Source organism: Stegodyphus dumicola, chromosome 3 (genome assembly GCF_044657685.1).
Source record: "Stegodyphus dumicola isolate Sdum_Otavi_A_Nest chromosome 3, ASM4465768v1".
Classification (NCBI taxonomy): domain Eukaryota; kingdom Metazoa; phylum Arthropoda; class Arachnida; order Araneae; family Eresidae; genus Stegodyphus; species Stegodyphus dumicola.
Window position 1 is genome coordinate 134,012,630 of NC_140770.1, and position 12,278 is coordinate 134,024,907.

Genomic DNA, 12,278 nt, shown 5'->3' on the forward strand with positions numbered 1-12,278 from the left:
ATAAACTTTAAAGTAGGAAATTAGTGTTACAGATAGCGAAGAATATTCTTGTTATTGAAATACAGGAGCTTGGGTCAAAAACGCTTTAAAGCTTTAACCATTAAATTTCTCATCAAACTAAAATGTAATGTAGGTTGATAAACTTATACGTATTATAAAAACTACATGGAAATAGTTTCGTTATATGTACTGGATAGTATTATGTACTGGATAGTAAAATTAAATCAAAATTTCTATTTCTTCTGATGTTGCAAAATGAACGATAAAGGTTATATAGCATTTAATTTTCGGTAATAAAAGCCTATCAAATAAAATATTAGTGTTTTTTACTATCCAGTAGATATAACGAAACTATTTCCATGTAGTTTTTATAATATGTGCTGTACCAATCGGAAAACCTAAGAAACTTTTTTTATTGAACATAAAAACGAAAAAGATATTTTTAGATTCTTAAACACTGCGGAATAATTGTTTTTGTTAGAATTACAAATGCAACATTTTTAATGCGTCGAATAATCTTATACCTTTTTGCAGCTTTCTTACCGTACGCATTCAGTACCAAAAATTTAGCTCTTTCCTTGCAAATGACAAAGTTCATGAAATTTCTCAAAATACTGGCCTAATAGAGTTCATAGCTTAACTCAGTAGGATCTATACAGCATAATTTTTATAGAACTATGTATATATAGCATAGTTTATATAAAAGCATATATTATATAGGAGCATATATTTTTTATACAAATATGCATGTGTAGCATAGTTTATATAAAAGCATGTATTATATAGAAGCATATAAGTAGAGTATAGGATTTATAGTAATATGCATGTGTAGCATAGTTTATATCATAACATAGTTTATATAGAAATTAATAAATTTTGCAGCTTACCACAAGTAGTGACAAATCTAGACTTCCAGATAATCGGTTCGCAGCCAGTCTCAATTCTTTTAACCTACAGGCTGCACCTTCTGGTAAAGGACCTATAGTAGATATTCGATTCCTTTGCAAGTTAAGGATTTCCAAGTTCTGAAGCGTCCAAATTGTGGTCGGAATTTCTTCCAGATGATTGTTCGAAAGGCTTAACGTAGTCAAGGAAATCAACATGGACCAGTCTAAAGGTAAACATTTTATGTGATTGAAGTCACACAGCAAACGTCTGAGTCTGTAAAATTTTTTAAAAAAGAATAATGTAAGTAGTAATAGCAGAGTTTTTATTACTGGAGGGCAACATTTTAAAAATATTGCCACTCAAGCAATTATTCATGTAAATTACCAATTTTCATTGTTAGATGGAGCAAACACTGGAAATACATTCCTAAAACAATTCGATTCTATTTGAGTAATTACACAACTCTTTTAACTCTGAACTAGCGAAGCATCAGTTGCACTCGATGGTGAAGAATTGCAAGTGTCACATAATGTAGCAATTTTTTTTTTTTCATTTTCCTAGGCTTCGATTCCGAATCTGTAGATCCGATATTTCGTTCATATCCTAAAGTAATTCAGTCAGTCATACAATCAAGTACTTTTGGACACCAATAGTCAGACAATATGGGTAACTATATAGGTATATTGTCTTGAGCAGAATTCATACCCCTTAAGAATATAATTTTTTATTTTAGGATTTTGATAATCTATTTTAGAGTTTTGATAATCAAAGAAATATGTTTCAAATACTAATACAGCGGGCAATATTTTTTATCTAAATGAGATGATACTTCGCTTCAAAATATTAAAAGTTTGCATCCCAAGCAAAAACTACTCAAAGTTAATTTGAATTAAGGTGAGCTTAATGCCGATGCTTGATCACACTGGAAGGGTTCAAATGGTCAGACATTTAAGTACTCAACAGTACCTCGCGGGTAGGATGCCGTGTTTATTAGGCTACAATTTGCAGAGATTCGGAATTGAGTGCGGATATGAGATTCATTCCTACTTGTTTTACCAATACAGAGCATCAATAACGCACAAGCAGTTAGCAGTTGGTATGCCCATCGACGATATATCCGCGGTAGGCGCTTGATCATTAGAGTTGTTGCAAGCTCATAAATGAAATGAGAATCTTTCTTGCGCAGATAATAAATCCACAATTAGAGTTGCTAAGGTTGCTATATTTAGCCGCCATTGTAGATTGGCACATTTCAGCAATCCCACTTGTTTGCAAATTCGAAGCTTGCATCATTTGGTTTGCATGCATTTCACTCTCAGTGAGGTGAAACTAGTTTATATAGCAAACACAACAAATTATTTGTGCTTTTAGTACTTGAATTACTCAGTATAATAATCAGGGCTTAATTTCTAAAATTAGAAGTGCCGGAGTCCTATGGAAGACCGTCAGCAAAGAGGAACAAGAGTAAATAAATAAATAAAATGACTATTAAAATCATTAATAATTAAAAAATTAAATCGTTCATAATTATCAACTTAATTCATAATTACTTAATTAACATTTATCAATTATTATTTTATTCATAATTATTATTTAATTAAATAAAAATTAATTTATTATTGTTTATTTAAGTAATTAAAGATTAAGGTAATTAAATAACTAAAATAAAATGTAAAGAGATAAACTAAAATTTAATAAGCGATTTTTAATAGAATTTTATTGAAAAAAAAATTTTCGAAAATTGAATTTTCGAGATCAAATTTCTACTGAAATTGTTGTTCAGTTACATAAATGAAGTGCCGGAGCCTTCATATTCAGAGGTCCGGTGCGCTCCGCCTAGAATTATGATTTATCCCCAAAACTAAAAAGTACCGAAGCTCGGCTCCGGTGCACTTCGGCGCAATTTAAGCTCTGATAATAATGAACTTCACAAACGACAGAAATCTGTGAAGGAGTACATGAATTAATGAATCATGAAACTCCTAATTTACGGATCAGGAAGAATTTGTTTTATCCATAAAAAAGCATAAAATGTCCGAAGGTAATCGTTAAAAATATCTCAGTTGAGATGAGATGAAAAGCAATACATGGATTCAAATTTAATACATTATTTTACTTTATTTTCCGACTTATATTACAGTTAGAACAATCTATTTAGAGTATCTATTACGATAGAACTTTTCTATACCCACAGTAGTTCTAAAATAAGTTTATATTATTTAAGTTATTATTAAGATTCTATTTTCCAACTCCCAATTTAATAAAACTTCAAACTAAACAGATGTTTCCTAAACAATTATTTTAAAATTCAAATTCTGCCGCGCGATTGTTTGCTATTTCTATAAAATTTGCTATAGTTTTAATATCGTTTTGAATTTGTTGTGAGGAGTCGGTTATGATAATCTTTTCAGATTTATTAGTGTCTTTATTTATAAATTTGTTATATTTGGTACACCGAAAGAATTTTAATGTAAATAATTTATAAGTTTTGAAATTCTAAAAATAGGTTCTTAATAATCTCTCGGAAGTTTTATTTCTTCATTATCATAATCTATTACTAGTAAAATAATTCAATAAAGTACAAATATTTTTTATTTTTATTTAATGCAAATAATACTACGAGTTTATTATACGGCTATATTGAAACCTGTCAATGTTTTCTAGATCCCGAAATCTGTAAGATTCTAAGAATAAGACCCACATTTTGAAAAAAAAAATTATATTGATCTATGTTTTTCAAAATAATCTACACAGAAATCTCGACATGTAGTTTCTTGGGATTAGAAACATTTTTCTAAACGATATTTTACACTAATGTTTGTGAAAAATGCAACACCATGAAAGAATATTTGAAAATGAACGAAATTTATTCCGCATATTACTGATAATGGTGCAAATAAATGATCAAATTTACAATACAAACAACAAAACGAACGTCGGAAATCAATACTTTGAGTGTCCGGCACGCTCTGCGATAACAGCCTGTACACGACGTGGCATTGAATCGCGCATGTTCTGAATGTAATCCTGAGGAAAGGTATTCTATATGACTTCGAAATGACTCCAAAGTTCAGTCTCAGTGTGTGCCCCACCAGCTGTACGAGCCAGTCCCTGACCTACGAAATCCTAGATATGCTCAATGGGTGGCATATTCGGGAAATAAGCAAACCATATAAGAAGCGAAACCTGTGTGCCCTAAAGAAGGCTTGTGGTGTCTGAGAAACATGTGCATGAGCTGAAATATAGCGCCCGGAATGTCGAAGAATGGGAAGGACCTCTGGCTCCACAATTTCCCTTATATAGCAACCACTGTTGAGGTTGCCCATAATCTGCACTAGATTGACAGTTATACTCGATAACTTCCCACACCATGATGCAAGGTGCTGGATAACACACTGTGGGAGCAGACGTTTCCATTTGTAATGTCTGACGCGTAATATTCCATCATTGTACTCCAGATTATAGCGAGATTCATCGGAGAAAACAACTTCTTGCCACAAGGCACGCCACGCACCGTGTTGCCGTGCTCACTGAAGTCGGACGTGTCTGTAATTCAACGACAGGGGAATCCTTCTTAGAGGAACCTTGCACGCAGTTCATGCTGCAGCAGACGCCGATGAGCCTTGGAGCTAGACAACACAACACCTGTAGCCGTGCTCCAACGTTTATGTTAACACACGAGAGGTTGCTGTACGATCTGTCCCAGCCATGCGGATGAGGTGTCTGTCGTCCCGTGCCCTTGTGCTGTTGCGTGCCCCACTGCAGGATTTCGCCTTGTTTGGTTCTTCTCACTCGATTTCCTAAAAAAAAAGCACACATCACTTTTGCGGCATTACCATGCCGGCACTTACGCTGCGTGTAGTCTATGATTGCTCGCTGCGAAAGTCCACCCTCTCGCATACTTACGATGCGGCCTCATTCGAACTCTTAGTTGGTATGACACCCTCCGCTCTTGACAAGGTATATTAACCATTCATTAAACGTTCACCACAGACAGAGAACGATAAACAGAGTGCAACGCAACTTTGCAGTTCTTTATATACATGGAACAAGCGGCAGGGATCTCTTTCCACGGATGCGCAATCGTTTTGTAATTCTAATCATTTGCATGTCTTTCCTCACTTTATACTTCTTGTAAGTTTGGTTCAATTTGCATAATTCCTTCATTGTATTGCAATTTTCACAAACATTAGTGTAGTTACTACAAATGCAAACATTTCGCACTTCGATTTGTGTACAGCCTTAAAATATGATTCCCGATTTTTATATGAAATACCTTGGTCAATTTATAACGTACAGAAGTCAAACTTTTTATGTCTGATTTTCTACAACGAGCACAAAATTATTCTCAACGTAAGTAGAGGAAACGGAGGAGCGTGTAAGAAGTTAGATATCGTATTTTATATAAAATTACTTTTTCGAGTTTAGAAATACAAAAACAGATATCTTTGAGTCATTAAAATATTTTTATAATTAGAAGAACATGTCTATGACCAACGGTTGCGAAAGTAAAGGCCGGCAAGGACTTTTATGGACATGATGTATATAACAGCAAGAACGAAACACAGATTATCAACTTATCACAGCCGTTTTGAGGCGACACCAACACAACAACCAAAATCTCTGGTATAACAAGCAAAATTACAAGAGGGGACTGTGTATTTACTACAGTTAAACAATGACAAAAAATGACATTATTCTTTAAAGAATACGTTGCTGCGTGGGGTTCCTCTTAATCTATTTTTTAATTGTAGGTCTGACTAGCTAATGAGTTTTATATTCTTCATTCCTATACAAAGAATACACACACATCAGCAAGTAAATAACAATTTCGAAAACTTCCCAAAACAAATACGTAACAGTATGAATTCCCTAAGTGAGTTCCAATTTCTTTTAAAGGAAAAGAATCTCTTTGATACAAACACAAGCCAAAAATAATAAAAACACTCGTCGTCAGGTTCTTAAATCTCTCGGCAACAAAAGATCTTCCATTTGCATCTGGGTATCATTATGCTTTTTTAAATTCCAAAGAACTAATTCCTCCCGAAGAGAGAATGCATCGCGTGACGATCCATTGTTCTATTATCAGTAAAACACAGAAGACGATCCTCCACCATCGGGGTATTAAGGTCAATAGCACATAATACCGCGCCTTCTTCCTAGGTTCTGCCCTGCCGGCTCGGGGAAGAAGAGAAAACAAGAAGATTAGATCACAGCCAGCTGAGCTCGACACAAAGAAAAACTTGTAATTTCGTCAAACAAAGTCTTAGGCCTAAACTTCAATAGTAGTTTTATCGGGGAACAACCTGCCTGAAAGAAACAATCAAGGTATTAAAGAAAGTGATTCACTTTTGGCATGGGTGGTGCAAGATGGTTTGTTGGGGAATGTTTCAACATCTAAAAGACATGACGACAGGATTTAACTTTAGATATGTCACAACAAAATTCTGATTTAAATCTGGAGAAAGCAATCAAAGTCTTAATAAGCTTAAAGTTAGTTTTTGTATAGAACTATAGCATTCGCCTGCGCGTGCTCTCATAATATAAGTTGTTAACACGTCTAACTAGCCAGTGGAACATCTGTGGTTCGAATCCCAGAACACGTAGTTAATTTTTTATTTTAATTTTAAAAAATCTAACAGTCTCTAAACGATTATTTGCGTCTTCTTTCCCTTTATTGTAGATAACTGGTCTCAAGCAGGTAGCCTGTGACCACCGAAGTAATTTTGCACAACCTTCCAATAAAATTACCGTAAATTAATTATCATTATTACGACATTAATTACTATGAAGGGAATTTAAAGAAAGCTTTTAAGATTTAATGATTTAGAATCCAATTCTTTATTATTTTGATAACCGAAAACGAACGTGAGTAATGCCCTTGAAAATCTACAAATGGAGCTAATTAACTTAGCCATAGAAACCTTTTGTAAAGATTGGAGGATACAAATTTGATTAACGGTTTTTTAGTATTTGTCAAAGATAAAGATATTCAATTACGAATTTTTGCAATAAGATTTATCATTTTGTTGACAGGTGTACATTTTATGTACGAAAAGTTCTTTTCCGCAGTTGGAAATTAATAAGAAAAGAACCATATTGACCGATGAGAACCTAAAATTCGAAATGAAAATAGTTTCTAGCAATTTTTCTCCAATACTGCAAACTATCAAAATCGAAACTCCATAAGGTGTTGTGTTGTAGCTAAAAGTTATAGTAAGACATAATAAAGTTTATAATTATTTGCGTATAAATATACGTATCTTTTCAGTATGCTTCGAAGAAAAATTCTATATATATAATAAGAGAATAGGTTGCTATTATTTATTCTCAAGTTTTGTTCAATTTGGAAAGTTTTTGCAATTTATTGAAAGTTATTAAGTAAGTTATTTAGTCTTTAACTCACTATATTAGAATTATTTGCAATAATTGTTAGTATGAAAATGTAATATTTAGCTGTCAGTACATCTGAATTACAAAGTGTAACCAATAGCAATTTCTTGAAGATACAAATTTTTTAATTCCAGACAGAAAATAAATATAAATTTGAATTTTTATATAAGAAAGAAATATAAATAAATTTGAAGTTGTTAGTTTTATTGTTTATGTACGTTTTAATAAATATTAAGTTAAAAAAGTGTTTTCATTTTCTTAAAAAAAAAAAAAAAATCTGGCTCTCCAACTGCTTTCAGATTTTGCATTTGGTGCTCGTGTAATTTGAGTTTGAGATCATTATTTTAGACAGCAGTTTGTAATAGATGCTTTTTGTTTTGTATACTGTATTACTCACATCTATTGCAGATGTTTACTGCTTTGTAAACTACAATGTAAATGATTGCTTATTGCTTTGCATGTGTAGGGCTGCTCATTGATTTGTAAACTACAGTATCTATAGAACGGTTATTGCTTTGTAAATTGCAGTATGTATAGGTGATCGTATTGCTTCGTAGCCATATTATATACAATAAACGCTTATTACTTCAGAGACATGTGTCGCAAAGGATAAGGAGTGGGCATTTTTTTATGGTAAGTTGAAGTCAATAAAAAAAGGCAGGTGCACAACTAGATGTTATAGCAGTCCCATATGCAAAATTTCAGTTTTCTACTGCTAATCATATTTTAGGTATGCGAGATAGATACATACGTACGTACCGACGTCACGAAAAAGAAAATCCTTTCTGAATTCATTTTACAATTCTTTTTGGATAAAAGAGTCCTTTATGTTGTCCGCATCTACAGATGTCACACAAAAATTCGTTTAAATGGATTAGATGGATATTTTCGTTGTTTCGTTAGTTTCGTTCAAAATGGATATTTTCGTTGAAATATGATAACCGAAATGCTTCCCGATTAAAATACGTCCTTTACTTCCTGCAAGGAAGTAAAATCTAAGACACAAAATTTAAAATCTCATTTTCAAAAATTAGAAATGGAAAGAAAAATTATTTAAAATTTTTGACACATTAAAATGTTCTAGAAAGATTTAGAGGAACCTGAAATTCAGGGTTTGCTTTACATGTCCCATTTTCTCTTTCATAAAATAGGCTGCGATAACATTCATTGCTAGTTCCTTACCTGAGCCGAAATACGCATGCGCGATTCAAAGTGATGTTAAATTGTTTATGGAATGCGTGAACTATGATCTGTTTGTTAACTGGTATTCATCTTCAGTATACTGTGCAGTTCTTTCCATCTGTCGTCGAAAATTCTCCCTTACCCTGAGCAGATGTGGATTAATTAATTAAACTCCTGGGAACAATCAGAAAAGATAAAGAAAAAGGTAGGCACTATCGCCTCTGAAAAATCTCTTATTATGGCAAGGTGATATGGATAACACTAGAGTGAGTTTGGCTGTAAAAAGAAATTTGCTTCGCATGATAAATACTATTCTGTCATGCCTTATAACTGTTCATGGTACCCTACTCCATTAATCTATTGTTAAGGGGCAGTATATTTTCATTGCTCGACCTTCGCAGACAAAAACGTAAGTAATTCATTACTTTGATGCATATAAGAAATTGCCCAGTAAATATACAAAATATACTACCGTCATTTGCCTTCAAAGCAGTTGGTAAAACTTAATTGCGTATATTTTATCAATTTAACTTTATTTGTGTGTATATCAAAATACTTGTTATGTAGTACTGGGCATTATTCCCAGTTTACTGGAAGACAAATAAAGTTACGCATAAGTGCCGCTACGATTACAATTACATGCAGGGGTCAATCGCAGTTCTTCAATTTCAGTGACGTCCAACAGCGGCCGAGTGGTAACGTCGCTGAACACTGGTAGTTCGACCTGGAATCGAATTCCGGCGAACGGACTGGTTGTATGGTTGGTTTTCGTGGTTTTTCTGGTATGTAACATTCGCCAGTTTCCCTCAAAAAGTCATCCCTGAAAAGGCATCCTTCCCCATAGGCAGATAGCCCTCGAGTTGCTATGCCTTAATCGTTAGTTAACCTAATTACATTTCTACAGGGACCAAAATATCTCGAAATTTGGCTACTTTTGGGCGATTTCTTGCAAAATTTGGGGACAAAAATTAGTCGCCAAAACAATTGCCAGCTTGGCGATATTTCGTTAATTTAGCGAGATAACCATTTATCTCAATGTTAAATAGATTTGCCCCTGTAATCTTATTTTCTGGCAGAGCTTCTCTCTCTCTTCGTCTTCTTTGTATAATGTTACATTATACAAAAGATAGTACAGTTTCACTAAAAGTATTTACATATATACAAAATTTGTAATAATATTTTTTCGTCTGAATTAGTAATTTTAAATCATTGCACTGTAGTAGTTGTTAATAAATCAGTAGGTCACTAAAACGAGTATTGGCTAGAAGTATTGGGTCTATTTTAATTTCTCAGTTCTGAGACAGCGATGTATTCCTTCAAAAACTATTGCATCACGAAATCGCAGTATTTCCTGAATTACTCATTATTCTCAAATAATTAATTTTTACCAATTACGAATTTAAATCATTAGCATAATATTTCACTTGCATTAAATTAGCCTTTATATTATATGAGCATTTTATTTTATTTGCTTACAATTACTCTTTTTTGCCTGTTGATAGTACCAAAATTAAAGACTGCGTTTTCAAACCGATGGCATCTTATAATCGAAGAATTAATGTGCATTTTACTTGAATATTACTGTACAAGCAACGTGTTAAATATTCCCTGTTGTGAGGCACAGCAAAACAATGAGGAAGTGGGAAAAATTCAAACAAGAAACAGTGATATTTTTATGTCTCGAAAGGTGACTGCAATGAACATATCCATTTTTTCTTCAAGCTTTAAGTTCTGCCCATTCATAAATATTTGGAGCATTATGGCGTGCCCTTTATTTCTTATTTCAATTAGCATCAGCCGAACCATTGTGAGTATTATTAACCCTCTTCTCGAAAAGGATTAATTGAATACACTCCCCTTCTTTTTATGGTAGGTGTGGTTGTCTGGGCTGACTTTATGAACTCGGTTGCTACTGAATATTCTTCAGGCCACTGTCCGAATTAATATTTGAGGGATGGTAATGGTGACCCAGATCTTGAAACAACTAAAACCAATTATCTATGAAAGAGTTTCAGGTCTCTTCTATCTCCAGATACCAATCTTCAGCATAAAAATTCTACTACTCTTATTCACTTTACCTGATCCTCATCTCACAGAAAGTAAGATTCAATCTCAGATGGTAAAAGCATAGATACTTGGCATTTCGATAATCTTAAATCAATAAGTATTTTATCCTTAATGATGCAGTTCTGAAACGAGCGGTCAGAAATCAATTTTTAAAAACTGGTGGTTTCTTGCAAAACCCCTTACAGAGGACCTTTGCTCTATTTTTTTTTTCCCAACTTAGCGGATATCGCTGAGTGAACCATGTGATTTATTTCATGAAGTAGCTTAATAATTAAATATATTTTAGTTAAAGTTATTTAACAGATAAAAGATTCCCTTAATTTATTATTATATTTATGTTATAATCATACAGTATTATTTATTTTACATTTCATATTACGTATTTATTTCATGTAATGTTAATAATCGTGTTTAATCGTATAATGCTATATATTATATATTATATATTTATTGGCGTAATATTATTAATTTCTTATTATATAATCTCATAACATTATTTATGTTGCTTTGAATATTTATTTAAAGTTATTTAAACAAAAATAGTTTTCCTTTTTAGCCCAAAAAGTTTATTTATTATTCTCGAAACATGATTTACGTTGACTCATTGCAAATGCGTTGTTTCACTTTTCGTTCGAGACTGTTGCCATTCGGCAAAATGTAAGATATTTATTTTTCAGATTTAATCTATCTCTTATTGATTAAAAGCAATAAATGCAGTTCTTAAGAATATTAGTCCCCCCCCGGTCTCATTGATTTAAATAAAAATGCGTTTAATTCGTGATGTAGCTTACATTAATGTTTTCACAGAATTATGTTATACATATTTTCACATTTCATAAGATGCAGAAAATATATAATGTTTCCATGTGGTTCTAAATACATATTCATCTAGTATCTTATAAAATATTTCGATATTTCCCCTGGGCATATTTATTTATTATCTCTACTGATAAACCATATTAAACTTTAAAAGAGCATATCTGGGCGAATATTAAAATCCAAAACCTTCCATATTAGTTTCACTTTTTAATTTATTTTATGTTATGTTTGAAATTTTGCTGAATTAATAATTATCAGTCTATAATTTATTTACGCATTATTTTATCATAATCACAGTTTAAAATTTATTGAACATAAAAGGAATAAACTTATCCATTTTAGCCAGGGTCTTTTTTAGTCGAAAGGGGCAATTTGCCCAGAAGGACTGATTAAATATAATTAATTTCGTTTTGGTATTTTGCGTCGATTCACGATAAGCGTTGTTTCTCTTTTGAAAGTCTTGCCCACCAAATATTATCGCCATGTATTATATTTAAAGAAATTAAATGATGAAGAATCTGCAAGAATGTATGTATATTTTCTCGCATTGTGATAAAATAGCGATACCTAAAGCCATCACTTGGAACTCCCCTGGAAAAGTCATAAAACCAAATCGATTAGGTGGATGGGAGGGGGCGCTGCGCCTCTTTCTGTACCTAAAGCCATCAAATTTTGAATACAGTAATCTTCCATAGAATATGGGCATGTGGAAGCCCTAATTTGAATTTGAAATTTATTTTATTATAAATTTTATATTTTGTAACATTTCAATGAATTTTTGATTAATAAACTAAACGATTTCAAAGCGATCAATGGTAACACTGTACAGGAAAAAAAAAATCTCCAGCGCGTGAGACTCTGTAAGATCTCTAAGTCTGAATTCTAAAGATATGCTCATTTTAAACTTATTTTGCGATTTTGCTGATGAA

The 12,278-nt window shown here is 32.6% G+C and overlaps 2 protein-coding genes across 2 annotated transcripts in view; both read right to left on the reverse strand.

Moving 5' to 3' along the window:
* The window catches only part of Phlpp (PH domain leucine-rich repeat protein phosphatase), a 143,620-nt gene that overhangs the window by 105,842 nt on the left and 25,500 nt on the right, over positions 1-12,278 (reverse strand). The window contains exon 3 of the mRNA XM_085813333.1: positions 888-1,161. Coding sequence (XP_085669459.1) covers positions 888-1,161 — 274 coding nt within the window. The remainder of the gene's footprint in view (positions 1-887; positions 1,162-12,278) is intronic.
* On the reverse strand, positions 3,722-4,859 carry LOC146998090 (uncharacterized). The gene is made up of 2 exons (XM_085812362.1): positions 4,795-4,859; positions 3,722-4,688 (listed from the first exon to the last, which is right to left on the reverse strand). The coding sequence occupies exons 1-2, from the start codon at positions 4,805-4,807 to the stop codon at positions 4,360-4,362; spliced, it is 342 nt and encodes a 113-aa protein (XP_085668488.1). The 5' UTR covers positions 4,808-4,859; the 3' UTR covers positions 3,722-4,359.